Source organism: Oncorhynchus clarkii, chromosome 27 (assembly GCF_045791955.1).
Source record: "Oncorhynchus clarkii lewisi isolate Uvic-CL-2024 chromosome 27, UVic_Ocla_1.0, whole genome shotgun sequence".
Classification (NCBI taxonomy): Eukaryota; Metazoa; Chordata; class Actinopteri; order Salmoniformes; family Salmonidae; genus Oncorhynchus; species Oncorhynchus clarkii.
This window is the reverse complement of record NC_092173.1, coordinates 14,506,000-14,520,499: the sequence shown is the minus strand read 5'-3', so window position 1 is coordinate 14,520,499 and position 14,500 is coordinate 14,506,000. Positions and strand designations below refer to the sequence as shown.

The window sequence follows — 14,500 nt, the reverse complement described above, 5'->3', positions numbered from 1 at the left end:
AAAAAAAACGACCTGAACCATTTCCCTGCTTGACTGCTAGGTTTTCTGGGTATTATGACACCTCCATTCAGGGGCTCTATGGTGTCGAGAATCATTGTACCATCTAAACCTCTGAAATATATCTTCAATAAAAACAAATATTGTATTTTCTGCTGTTTGAAGCTGGTGTACAAAATTGAAAGTAAAAGATGTAAAAACTAAACGTAAGAACGGGAAGCATAAAAATAACGCACATAAAAACAGATATACCGCTTCTTAGACTTGCTGTCAATGAGAATGACAGATCTATAACTCACATTTCTATGTGAATTTGGTTGGGTTGCCCAAAAAGTTACATATAGCAGCTTTAAAGATATTGACATCTACACACTGGTGGTTCAGTCACTTTGTTCACTTGTCCTACCAGAATCAGTCAGGTGCTATTTCAAGGTTAAAAGGAATACCACTGTACCTTACATCCACAGACACAATCATTGATTTCTTGGTGCCGTTGCATTTCCCCAGCGTCTCTGTTGAGATGTTAAAAGCAGAGAAATCAGGAGGAGGGGGAATATTGTAGTGCATGGCGATCTGAAAAGAAAACAGAGACAATACCATTGAGATGCATGAATTCAACATACACATTTCAGTACAGTTTCCATTAATGCTGACACTCTAGGGTTGAAACGTTAGTTTTTGTGCAGTGTGCCCTACTGAACACAAACCAGACACTCAGGACTGCATGTAGAGGCAGCAAAGGGCAAATGACTGGAGCCTGACCTGCACAAACACACAGCTTTTGCCCTGTGCCTTGATGTTGTAGTCCCCAGGGACCTCCTTCAGCTGCTCCTCCTGATAGAGAAGCCTGTTGTTCTGATTCACAGTCAACTCCATATTCAGGCCTCCGGCTGAGCTCACACTGACTGTACTGGCGCCCTCTGGACTGAAGGTGGCAGCACCGTACTTGGCCAGAGCCTGCAGTGCTACCACTGTGTCCTGGTGACAGGGGAAGAAGAGGGAGATACTGTTGCAAAAACAAATCTGGATGACTGTAGCTTGGGTAAAGATGGAGAGAATCAATATAACAAAGAAATACATTGAGAATAAAAATGAATCACAACAATTCAAGGAAATCCATACAATGTGTTATGAAGTAAGGCTTAAATAAAATGTCCAATATGCTACATTTCATATAAAATAAGTATTTGGTGTGATCAATGTTTAACCATGTACTAACAGTAGGAGCGACAGGCAGATGAGGTGCTAGTGAATGAATGTCTACCAGACCAAAAAAGTACCTGTGTGGAAGCAAAACCTCCGTAGGGGTTCTGCTGCTGGGCCAGCCAGCGGACGATGGCGGTGGAGTAGTCCAGCCCAAAGCCTGGCATGGAGGGGCCTGAGAGCAGCGCCAGCAGCACGTAGGATGTCATTTCCACCTCCAGAGAGTCTGTCTTCCGCCCAGAAGCCTCTGCTCTCTCCCAGTGACGATTGCCACCTGTGGTAATTTTCATTGTCAGTTGTCGACAGTGACTGTTTCACGGCAGTCAGACAGACAGGTAAAGACAAAGACATTTTCACAAAGAGACAAGACACATACCTGAGGTATCAGCAATCTTGTCCAGGTGGGTGATGAGCTTGGCCCTCATATCCTGGTTTTGTGCCAGGGCGAATGTGTAGGACATCAGGGCTGTGGTGTAGGTGTTGTCCAGCTGGTCAGACACTGCTGCCTTCAGACACACCAGACTCTTCTCCACCATGGGGTCCTGACACACCCACATACAAATACAACAGTGTTGTGTTCATTAGGCACCAGACAGAGGAACACTGATTGAAACTATGAGGGAATACCTGGACCAATAAGAAATGCTAATTCAATTGCAAAATGTCTATGGGTTTTCCACTGCGTTCCCTATTTAATACAACCAAGACCTTTTATCAGGTCTTTAATATGGGTATGAGTACTGAATAATGTTAGCAATACAAATAAATTAGGTGTATGCATGCACAGTACCAGTCAAATCTTTGGACACCTACTCATTCAAAGGTTTTTCCTTTATTTTTTACTATTTTCTTCATATATTTGAGTTTCTTTAAAGTAGCCGCCCTTCGTCTTGAAGACCGCTTTGCACAATGTTAGCATTTTCTCAACCAGCTTCACCTGGAATGCTTTTCCAACAGTCTTGAAGGAGTTCCTACATATGCTGAGCACTTGTTGGCTGCTTTTCCTTCACTCTGCGGTCCAACTCATCCCAAAACATCTCAATTGGGTTGAGGTCATGTGATTCTGGAGGCCAGGTCATCTGATGCAGCACTCCATCACTCTCCTTCTTGGTCAAATAGCGCTTACACAGCCTGGAGGTGTGTTGGGTCATTGTCCTGTTGAAAAACAAATGATAGTCCCACTAAGCGCAAACCAGATGGGATGGCGTATCACTGCAGAATGCTGTGGTAGCCATGCTGGTTTAGTGTGCCTTGAATTCTAAATAAATCACTGACAGTGTCACCAGCAGAGGACCCCCACACCTCCTCCATGCTTCACGGTGGGAACTACACATGCGGAGATCATCCGTTCACCTACTCCACATCTCACAAAGACACAGCGGTTGGAACCAAGAATTTCAAATTTGGAATCAGACCAATGGACAGATTTCCACCAGTCATATGTCCATTGCTCATGTTTCTTGGCCCAAGCAAGTCTCTTCTTAATGTTGTCCTTTAGTTGTGGTTTCACTGCAACAATTCCACCATGAATGCCTGATTCTCCTCTGAAAATGTGATATTGAGATGTGTCTGTTTAACTCTGAAGCCCTTATTTGTGCTGCAATTTCTGAGGCTGGTAACTCTAATGAACATATCATCTGCAGCAGAGGTAACTCTGGTTCTGCCTTTCCTGTGGTGGTCCTCATGAGAGACAGTTTCATCATAGCGCTTGATGGTTTTTGCAACTGCACTTGAATATTGGTTGAGAGAGTGCCAAGAGTGTGCAAAGTAGTCACTTTGAAGAATCTCAAATATATTACATCAAATCAAATTATTTGTCACGTGCGCCGAATACAACAGTGAAATGCTTACTAACCAACAGTGCAATTTCTAAGTAAAAAAATAAATATATATATATATATTTTAAGAATTATCTGGGGCGACGCACAATTGGCCTAGCGTCGTCCGGGTTAGGGAGGGTTTGGCCGGTAGGGAAATCCTTGTCTCATCGTGCACCAGCAACTCCTGTGGCGTGCGGGCGCAGTGTACGCTAACCAAGGTTGCCAGGTGCACGGTGTTTCCTCTGATTCCGGGTTGGATGGCGCTGTGTTAAGCAGCAGTGCGGCTTGGTTGGGTTGTGTATCGGAGGACACATGACTTTCAACCTTCGTCTCTCCCGAGCCCGTACGGGAGTTGTAGCGATGAGACAAAACAATTGGATACCACGAAATTGGGGAGAAAAACGGGGTAACATTATTTATTTTTTTCTTCTTTAAAAAAAAAAATAATAAAAAAATAAAAGGTATTATCGTACGTACATGCATTTTGTCCCCCTACACCAAACGCGATCCCGACACGCAGGTTAAAATATCAAAACAAACTCTGAACCAATGACATTCATTTGGGAACAGGTCAAAAAGCATTAAACATGTATGGCAATTTAGCTAGTTAGCTTGCACTTGCTAATTTGTCCTATTTAGCTAGCTTGCTGTTGCTAGCTAATTTGTCCTGGGATATAAACATTGAGTTGTTATTTTACCTGAAATGCACAAGGTCCAACAATTAATCCACACATAAAACGGCCACCCGAATCGTCTTCTCTCCTCCTTCCAGGCTTTTTCATCTTTGAACTTATATGGTGATTGGCATCTACACTTCCATAGTATTACCACGACAACAGGCAAAACATTTAGTATTTCAATCACCCACGTGTGTATAACCAATGAGGAGATGGGAGAGGCAGAACTTGCAGCGCGATCTGCGTCAGAAATAGGAATTACTTAAATTTTAGCCCTTGGCAACACAGACGCTCGTTGGTGCAATAATTAAATAACATGGATTATTTGGATGGATTTCTAAAATATTTGCACACAATGCAAATAGTCCAGGTAGCTATTAGCTGTTCAGGAGTCTTCTGGTTTGGGGGTAAAAGCTGTTGAGAAGCGTTTTTGCTCTCGATGGTGCAGCTGAAGAACCTTGTAAGGATCTCAGGACCCGTGCCAAATATTTTCAGTTTCCTGAGGGGGAATAGGCTTTGTCGTGTCTTCTACATGACTGTCTTGGTGTGTTTGAACCATTATAGTTTGTTGGTGATGTGGACACCAAGGAACTTGAAGCTCTCAACCTGCTCCACTACAGTCCCGTCGATGAGAATGGGGGCGTGCTCGGTCCTAATTTTCCTATAGTCCACAAATCATCTCCTTAATCTTGGTTACGTTAAGGGATAGGTTATTATTCCGGCACCAACCGGCCAGGTCTCTAACCTCCTCCCTATAGGCTGTCTCGTCATTCTCGGTGACACCGTTGTGTCGTATGCAAACTTGGTGTTTGAGTCGTGCCTGGCCACGCAGTCGTGGGTGAACGGGGAGTACAAGAGGACACTGAGCACGCACCCCTGAGGGGCTCCTGTGTTGCGGATCAGCGTGGCAGAGGTGTTGCTACCTACCCTCACCACCTGGGGGCAGACTGTCAGGAAGTCCAGGATCCACTTGCAGAGGGAGGTGTTTAGTCCCAGGATCCTTAGCGATGAGCTTTGAGGGTGCTATGGTGTTGAACGCTGAGCTGTAGTCAAATAGCATTCTCACATAGGTGTTCCTTTTGTCCAGGTGTGAAAGGGCAGTGTGGAGTGCAATAGAGATTCCATCATCTGTGGATCTGTTTGGGTGGTATGCAAATTGGAGTGGGTCTAGGGTTTTTGGGATAATGGTGTTGATGTGAGCCAATACCAGCCTTTCAAAGCACTTCATGGCTACAGATGTGAATGCTACGGGTCTGTAGTAATTTAGGCAGGTTGCCTTCGTGTACTTGGTCACAGGGACTATGGTGGTCTGCTTGAAACATGTTGGTATTACAGACTCATGATTCCATTCCGTTATTTCATAGTTTTGATATCTTCACTATTATTCTACAATAGTAAAAATAAAGAAAAACCATGGAATGAGTAGGTGTGTCCAAACTTCACTGGTACTGTATGTATTTAAACACAGTATTGTATAGCTAACCTTGTGGGGACACACAATTCAGTCCCATTCAAAACCCTATTTTCCCTAACCTTACCCTTAACCCAAAAACCTAACCCTAGCTTCTAACTTTAGCACCTAACCCTAAAAATAGCATTTGACCTTGTGGGGACCAACATGTCCCCAGATGTCCCCACAAGAGTAGTTAAACATGTCCACACAGTGCCTGGCTCTCTCCAGACGTGACGCTTGGCATTCAAGCCAAAGAGTTCCGTTTTATCAGACCAGAGAATCTTGTTTCTCATGGTCTGAGAGTCTATTAGGTGTCTTTTGGCAAACTCCAAGCGGGCTGTTATGTGCCTTTACTGAGGAGTGGCTTCTGTCTGGCCACTCTACCATAAAGGCCTGATTGGTGGAGTGCTGCAGAGATGAATGTCCTTCTGGAAGGTTCTCCAATCTCCACAGAGGAAATCTTGAGCTCTGTCAGAGTGACCATCAGGTACTTTGTCCTCCTTGATCAACACCCTTCTCCCACGATAGCTTGAATTTTGGGCGGTCAGCTCTAGGAAGAGTCGTGGTGGTTCAAATGTCTTCCATGTAACAATGATGGAGGCCACTGTGTTCTTGGAGACCTTCAATGCAGCAGAAATGTTTTGGTACTCTTCCCCCAGATTCGTGCCTCGACACAATCCTGTGTCGGAGCTCTACGGACAATTCCTTCAACCTCATGGCTTGGTTTTCCTTTCTCTGACATGCACTGTCAACTGTGGGACCTTATATAGATTATATAGACAGGTGTGTGCCTTTCCAAATCATGTCCAATCAATTCAATTTACCACAGGTGCACTCCAATCAAGTTGTAGAAACAGCTCAAGGATGATCAATGGAAACGGGATGACCTGAACTCAATTTCGAGTCTCATAGCAAAGGGTCTGAATACTTATGTAAATACGTTATTTCTGTTTCTATTTTTAATAAATTAGCAAACATTTCTAGAAACCAGCTTCAGCTTTGTCGTCATTTTGGGGTATTGTGTGTAGATTGATGACAAAAACATTTAATTTAATCCATTTAAGAATAAGGCTGAGACGCAGGGCAATCCAACCCTCTTTCTGGAGTTCTACGGTCCTGTGGGTTCAGTCCAACCCTAATTTAGCATATCTGATTCAGCTAGTTAAGGTCTTGTTGAGCAGCTAATTAGTAGAATCAGGTGTGTTAAATTAGGGTTGGACTGAAAACCTCCAGGAAGAGGGTTGTGCAGCCCTGCTGTAACGTAAAAAAATGTGGATTAGGTCAAGGGGTCTAATACTTTCCGAATGCACTGATGGATATGTATTTCTATCTATGAAATAGTGAGACGGCTAAGCAGAAATATCCCCTAGGGCTGTACATTTTTTGATAAAAGCACCAAATGTGGTCTTCTTGTTTATCAATATGATATAAAAAGACATGGCTATGGAAAGAGAGAAAGGTCATAACTCACAGTAGTGTTGCCATCCAGCTCCAGCAGTGCAGCGGTAATGTAGGCAGTGAGCGACACCTGATCCCCGACCCCTCCCTATAACACCAAAGGATGACAGTAAACTTCATCCAATATCATACAGTACTCTCAGGTGCTACAGAGTTTCAAAGTCACACTGATATCAACCGATATCAGGAAAAAAATAATTGCAGTGTTTAAAACAACATTCGCATGGTATGGTGCACCAAGATAAAGAACAGGGTGGGAAAACCTGTTAAGCCCTTCAGATACAAGTGTACTGTTCTGGAGATACACAAAAGATGTCAGGACTAGTCAGACTCTGGTAACTTTGGGGAGGTGGTGTGTTCTCAGGGCAGGCTAAAACATGCTTGGGATTCTTGTTGTGCTCAGCATGTGCATTTTTGGGGCACACGTGGGGTCCTAAGGTCCTCCTGAACAGTACATTATCCCAGGTGTCAGTGCAGGATTAATTATGTAAAGTACACGTATTTGATTGTACAATATGTATTGTTATCAAGTATTTTGTGTTTAGTTATCTAGGATTTTATACCGACTCCACCATTGCACTAAATAGAATGGGACACTTTTGCACCAGAACCTCCTTCTGAATCTCTGCCCTTAACGTCACCTTTTCACATTAGGTGGCAGCAGTAAGATACTCCTCCTCCTCCTCTTACTTCCAGCTTCCAGCTCTGATTCCCCTTTACCTTCATGCCGTTATGGAAGAGTTTCCCTACTGATGTGATGCAGCCATCATTCTGCTGGTGACTGGCCAACCAGGCCTTGGCCTGGGCAATGTGGGCCGGGTCCACAAAGATGTAGGGCTTGGCCCCGCCAAAGGACTTCAGCACAAAGGAGGTGAGCCTGAGAGGACACAGGGAAGATGTTTCTGGAGTTACTAAGACTAAACTAATTCGTAGAAATTGAAATAACTTCACAGATCTTCATTGTAAAGGGTTTAAATAATGTTTCCCATGCTTGTTCAATTAACCATAAACAATTAATGAACATATACCTGTGGTACGGTCGTTAAGACTAACAGCTTACAGACGATAGGCAATTAAGGTCTCATCTGCGTGAACGTGCCCTAGGCATGCTGCAAGGAGGACTGCTAATGTGGCCAGGGCAATACATTTTAATGTCAGTTCTGTGAGATGCCTAAGACAGCGCAAAAGGGAGACAGGAAGGACAGCTGATCGTCTTCACAGTGGCAGACCACGTAGAACACCTGCACAGGATCGGTACATCCAAACATCACACCTGTGGGACAGGTACAGGATGGCAAAAATAACTGCCTGAGTTACACCAGGAAAGCACAATCCCTCCATCAGTGCTCAGACTGTCCGCAATAGGCTGAGAGAGGCTGGACTGAGGGCTTGTAGGCATATTGCAAGGCAGGTCCTTCCTGCAGGCTTATCCTGACATGACCCTCCAGCATGACAATTCCACCAGCCATACTGCTCGTTCTGTGCGTGATTTCGTGCAAGACAGGAATGTCAGTGTTCTGCCATGGCCAGAGAAGAGCCCGGATCTCAATCCAATTGAGCACATCTGGGACCTGTTGGATCAGAGGGTGAGGGCTAGGGCCATTCCCCCCAGAAATGTCCAGGAACTTGCAGGTGCCTTGGTGGAAGAGTGGGGTAACATCTCACAGCAAGAACGGGCAAATCAGATGCAGTCCATGAGGAGATGCACTGCAGTACTTAACGCAGCTGGTGGCCACACCAGATACTGACTTAATTTTGATTTTCACCCCCCCCCCCCTCCTTTGTTCAGGGACACATTATTCAATTTCTGTTAGTCACATGTCTGTCCAACTTGTTCAGTTTAGGTCTCAGTTGTTGAATCTTGTTATGTTCATACAAATATTTACACATGTTAAGTTTGCTGAAAATAAACGCAGTTGACATTGAGGACGTTTCTTTTTTTGCTGAATTTCGATGTGCACCTAAACTATGGATCATAGAATCTAGATAAGTGGCTAGAAGCCATACTGTATGTGCTGAAAGCCAACCCTAACTTTGCCATCATAACAATTGGCTTCAGCACATACTAATATGCATTTGAGACAATCACATTCTACCTTTATTACATACTGTTAACACCCTTAAATCAAATGTAATTTTCTAGAGGGACTTAAAAAAACATCTAAATTGTAGAATAATCTAAGAGATGGTATTATGACTGTGTGGACTTGCAATAAACTGACCAGGTGTTTCCAGACTCATCACTCTTCCCAAAGGCACTGTAGGAGCCATCATCATGCTTGTAGTTGAGCTCTCTCTGGTAGCCTGCAACACAAATGGCCAAATGAACAAACAGACTCTCCTTCTAGGGACAGGTACTGTATGTGGAAGGTGCAGTTAACTGGTTTTGTGCCAAATATAGGCAACATGTTGTTGCTAGTCAGAGGGGAGCTGCACATAGAAATGATCAGACTACAAACTGTCAGAGTCATGTTCAATCACAAGTCTTTATTTTTAAAGCACAAGGCTTATTGCAAATTATTTTGTCATATCCCATTATATGTATTAAATTAAGCATTTGTCTTCAGAATAGTTAGCAGCCTATTTACCAGGGTTGTGTCCAGTAGGGAGATTTTTTTTTTTAATGCTATTGAGTAAAATGGGGAGTGTAGGCTGTAACTGAACAGGTCTGATAATAAATGCTTATTTTTCATTGCAACATATTTTAAAACAGTTTTGTTATGTTGTGCCTTACTGAACCAGACCCAGCTTCCTCACCACTCTCTAAGAAGCCTGTGGCCCTGGTCTGGATCTCCTTGGTGAGCTGCCTGGTGCTCTGCAGGTAGTTGAGGATGTAGATGTTGGGAGCAAACAGCACCATGTTCTGCTCTCCACAGCCATAGGGCATCTGCAACAGGCTGTCCAGGTTCTTCATGGCCCGGCCCATCAGGTCGCCTGGTGAAAGAGACCAACCATTGAGGCAAGCAATCAAACATTGGTCTCTAATTAATGGCAGTTATTTGACCTGCAGATCCCTGTTCCTTACCCTAACAATCAATGCTTATCCCTGTCCTCACCCATAACCTTAAGGCAATCATAGATCTGCAGGTTGAATAGTTGAATATCCACTTCCCCCATCATGAATACATGGATGAAAAATCCTTGCCTACACTTCATCTGCACCAAAAGGAAAACATATCCTGAACATTTTATAAAACTTAGAATTAGGTGTGAAACCTCAGCAAAACAGGCGGAGTATTCTCACCTAGTACTGAGAGAGAGGCCTTGGCAGAGCCCTCCACAAACACCTCAGGCAACTTCAGAGAGATGTCCTTCTCCACTGGGCCCTCTGGAGACAGATAAATGAGACAGACTGAGTGACTTGAAAACTGGTATAACCAATTCAAAAGTATTTAATCTAAACCAAAACAAATGCATGTCAACTTAATCATCAGGGTAAAAGTAAAATGACTGAGAGGTCAGGAGATCACCTGCAGGGCAGAGCAGGGCGTTGTGGCTAACCGTCTGCTGGGTTCCCTCGGCCTAAGAGGGAAACTGACAATTTTCAGGAAAAACAGCACCAAAATAAAACTCTAGTTCATTTGATCCTAGAATTTATATGGTAATCACTTAAAGGTCAATTTCGTAGTATCCAATTGTTAGAAGTTACTGTCTTGTCTCATTGCTACAACTCCCGTACGGACTCGGGAGAGGCGAAGGTCAAGAGCCATGCGTCCCCCGAAACACAACCCAACCAAGCCACACTGCTTCTTAACACAGCGCTCATCTAACCCAGAAGCACCAATGTGTCAGAGGAAACACCGTACTCCGCCTGGCCCGCCACAGAGTCACTAGTGCGCGATGAGACAAGGGTATCCCTGCCGGCCAAACCCTCCCCTAACCCGGACGACGCTAAGCCAATTGTGCGCCGTCCCATGGGCCTCCCGGTCGTGGCCGACTGCGACAGAGCCTGGGCTCAAACCCAGAGTCTCTGGTGGCACAGCTAGCACTGCAGTGCCTTAGACCACTGTGCCACCCGGGAGGCCTTTGACCTGAAAAGTACACTGTTCAGATAAGTCTACGTCCCAGGCAGTCTGTTGTGTCAGTCCAGCTATACGACTCAATCCAAAAAATATGCATTAATTAATTAATTCACAGATTACATTTTTCTTCAAACTTGTAAAAATATTTCCTTTTTATTTATTATGCATGGGCCGGTGTCTAACTGTATTTAAGCTTAAAACACCAAACCATGTTGGTCTCCTCATCAAAATACCAAACATACAATAGCAGGGGATATAAAGTCTAATGCATTTACCCTCACCCTAGTGTTACTGAAAACATGTTATCACAGTGGGAGAAACAGTGGACTTGCTATACAGGACAGACACTCACCTCTACCAGCAGTGTTTGAACAATGGTGTCAATGCGTCCTTTCTCTGGCACCGAGGCCACTTCGTTGCCGCAGCGCTCCTCAGTCTTCAATGCCTCGGCGCTCACTTTCACACTCACCTCCCCTATAGTTCAGGACAGGGAGACATTAACATTCCAGTCTAGACCAGTCACGCATCAGCTTGCTTCCTGTCACCCTCTCATCCTAAAGTTAAATCTAGACTTGGTTTCTTCTATCGTAATCCCTCCTCTTTCACCCCAGCTGACAAACTAACCCTAATTCAGAAGACCATCCTACCCATGCTAGATTATGGAGACGTAATTTATAGATCGGCAGGTAAGGGTGCGCTCGTTATTTTTCATTCAGCTATCAGACTTGCCACCAATGCTCCTAATAGGACACATCACAGCACTCTATACTCTTCTGTAAACTGGTCATCTCTGTATACCCATCGCAAGACCACTGGTTGTTGCTTATTTATTAAACCCTCTTAGGCCTCACTCCCTCCTATCTGAGATATCTACTGCAGCCCTCATCCGCCACAAACACCCGTTCTGCCAGTCACAATCTGTTAAAGGTCCCCAAAGCACACACATCCCTGGGTCACTCGTCTTTTCAGTTCACTGCAGCTAGCGACTGGAACGAGATGCAACAAACACTCAAACTGGACATCTTTATTTCAATCTCAATCATGGACACTCTTACTGACCGTTGTGGCTTTGATGCTTTGTTGTCTCTACCTTCTTGAACTTTGTGCTGTTGTCTATGCCCAACAATGTTTGTACCCTATTTTGTGCTGCTACCATGTTGTGCTCCTGCCATGTGTTGCTGCCGTGCTGTGTTGTCATTTTAGGTCAGGGTAGCCTAGTGGTTAGAGCGTTGGACTAGTAACCGGAAGGTTGCAAGTTCAAACCCCCGAGCTGACAAGGTACAAATCTGTCATTCTGCCCCTGAACAGGCAGTTGACCCACTGTTCCTAGGCCGTCATTGAAAATAATAATTTGTTCTTAACTGACTTGCCTAGTTAAATAAAGGTTAAAAAAATAAATAAAAAAGGTAGTGTTGTCTCTTGTCGTGCTGTGTGTTGTGTCCTATATTTTTTTATATAATTTATTTTTAATCCCAGCCCCCATCCCCGCAGGAGGCCTTTTGGTAAATAAGAATTTGTTCTTAACTGACTTGCCTAATTAAATAAAAACATGATTTAAAAAAGATTCCTCTAGCCACTCCTCAGTCACTCATGTACCCTGGCTCAACTGTACCCTCCATCGTTCCTTCCCATCCTCCCTCGTTAATTCCTTCCCATCCTCCCTCGTTCGTTCCCTCCCAACCACCCACCCACCCACATTCCTTCCTTCCTTCCCTCCATTTATTTGATACCCCAAGGGAGATCTTTCTCAGATATCCCTCTTGACTTGTTAGTCCAAGCGATTGTCAACATTTCTTTACAGGGCTTGGACATATACAAGGAATGTATTTGAGCCATGTCTATTAGATACAGTGGGGCAAAAAAGTATTTAGTCAGCCACCAATTGTGCAAATTCTCCCACTTAAAAAGATGAGAGAGGGCTGTAATTTTCATCATAGGTACACTTAAACTATGACAGACAAAATTAGAAAAAAAATCCAGAAAATCACATTGTAGGATTTTTAATGAATTTATTTGCAAATTATGGTGGAAAATAAGTATTTGGTCACCTACAAACAAGCAATATTTCTGGCTCTCACAGACCTGTAACTTCTTCTTTAAGAGGCTCCTCTGTCCTCCACTCGTTACCTGTATTAATGGCACCTGTTTGAACTTGTTATCAGTATAAAAGACATCTGTCCACATCCTCAAACAGTCACACTCCAAACTCCACTATGGCCAAGACCAAAGAGCTGTCAAGACACCAGAAACAAAATTGTAGACCTGCACCAGGCTGGGAAGACTGAATCTGCAATAGGTAAGCAGCTTGGTTTGAAGAAATCAACTGTGGGAGCAATTATTAGGAAATGGAAGACATACAAGACCACTGATAATCTCCCTCGATCTGGGGCTCCACGCAAGATCTCACCCCGTGCGATCAAAATTATCACAAGAACGGTGAGCAAAAATCCCAGAACCACACGGGGGTACCTAGTGAATGACCTGCAGAGAGCTGGGACCAAAGTAACAAAGCCTACCATCAGTAACACACTACGCCGTCAGGGACTCAAATCCTGCAGTGCCAGACGTGTCCCCCTGCTTAAGCCAGTACATGTCCAGGCCCGTCTGAAGTTTGCTATAGAGCATTTGGATGATCCAGAAGAAGATTGGGAGAATGTCATATGGTCAGATGAAACCAAAATATAACTTTTTGGTAAAAATTCAACTCGTCATGTTTAGAGGACAAAGAATGCTGAGTTGCATCCAAAGAACACCATACCTACTGTGAAGCATGAGGGTGGGAACATCATGCTTTGGGGCTGTTTTTCTGCAAAGGGACCAGGACGACTGATCCGTGTAAAGGAAAGAATGAATGGGGCCATGTATCGTGAGATTTTGAGTGAAAACCTCCTTCCATCAGCAAGGGCATTTGAAGATGAAACGTGGCTGGGTCTTTCAGCATGACAATGATCCCAAACACACCGTCCGGGCAACGAAGGAGTGGCTTTGTAAGAAGCATTTCAAGGTCCTGGAGTGGCCTAGCCAGTCTCCAGATCAACCCCATAGAAAATCTTTGTAGGGAGTTGAAAGTCTGTGTTGCCCAGCAACAGCCCCAAAACATCACTGCTCTAGAGGAGATCTGCATGGAGGAATGGGCCAAAATACCAGCAACAGTGTGTGAAAACCTTGTCAAACGTTTTCTGTAAGTCTTCACCTCTGTCATTACCAACAGATTCCAAGAACACAGGATGAGATGTTACTATCCTTTGTGCAAGCACTTCCAAGAGTTAATGAACAGTGAGCCTGGTGAAATTTGGGGAGCGCATCGTCAGTAGTGTACCTTTGGTTCCTATGGTGTTTCGGCCTTTCACACTATACACCCTCCCCAAAGGCGGCCAGCGACAGGGTGATCAATCCTACGCTTGCGTCCCATTCCCAATTAGTCATAGGAGTTGCATTGTTGATGATAGCCAACATCCCATGGGACTATGCATGGCAGGGGCATCCTCCTCCCTGAGTCAAGCATTGTTGACCGCATACCTCCTGGCCCTCTCACTTCGGGGCCCAGCTGGGGTCTTTCCTCTTCATCCAGAGCCACTGACTGCTGCCTTCTGCCGCCTCTGATACAGCTTTGATTGCCGAATGCTGGCTCTGGCCCTTAATTCCAAGGTCTCTAAGCAGTCTGGTTGTAGATGTTGCCACAAAACCTCTGCAGCCCACCCCCACTGGTCGGACTTCTGTGTTCCAGCCATGATGCCGTGCTTCGGCAGCTAGATCGGCATAGCGCAGATGCTTTTGCTCATAAGCCTCATCTACTGAGTCCTCCCAGGGTACTGTGAGCTCAATGATGAAGACCTTCTTGAGCGAACGGGACCAGAGCACCATGTCAGA

At 44.5% G+C, this 14,500-nt stretch overlaps 1 protein-coding gene across 2 annotated transcripts in view; it reads right to left on the bottom strand.

Moving 5' to 3' along the window:
• The window catches only part of LOC139385554 (alpha-2-macroglobulin-like), a 30,036-nt gene that overhangs the window by 2,058 nt on the left and 13,478 nt on the right, over positions 1-14,500 (bottom strand). For both annotated transcript variants that reach the window (XM_071130723.1, XM_071130722.1), the window contains exons 21-31: positions 10,983-11,104; positions 10,079-10,130; positions 9,853-9,936; positions 9,366-9,542; positions 8,831-8,912; positions 7,329-7,485; positions 6,622-6,696; positions 1,577-1,742; positions 1,278-1,474; positions 760-975; positions 452-570 (exon numbers count right to left, since the gene is read on the bottom strand). In XM_071130723.1, coding sequence (XP_070986824.1) covers positions 452-570; positions 760-975; positions 1,278-1,474; positions 1,577-1,742; positions 6,622-6,696; positions 7,329-7,485; positions 8,831-8,912; positions 9,366-9,542; positions 9,853-9,936; positions 10,079-10,130; positions 10,983-11,104 — 1,447 coding nt within the window. The remainder of the gene's footprint in view (positions 1-451; positions 571-759; positions 976-1,277; positions 1,475-1,576; positions 1,743-6,621; positions 6,697-7,328; positions 7,486-8,830; positions 8,913-9,365; positions 9,543-9,852; positions 9,937-10,078; positions 10,131-10,982; positions 11,105-14,500) is intronic.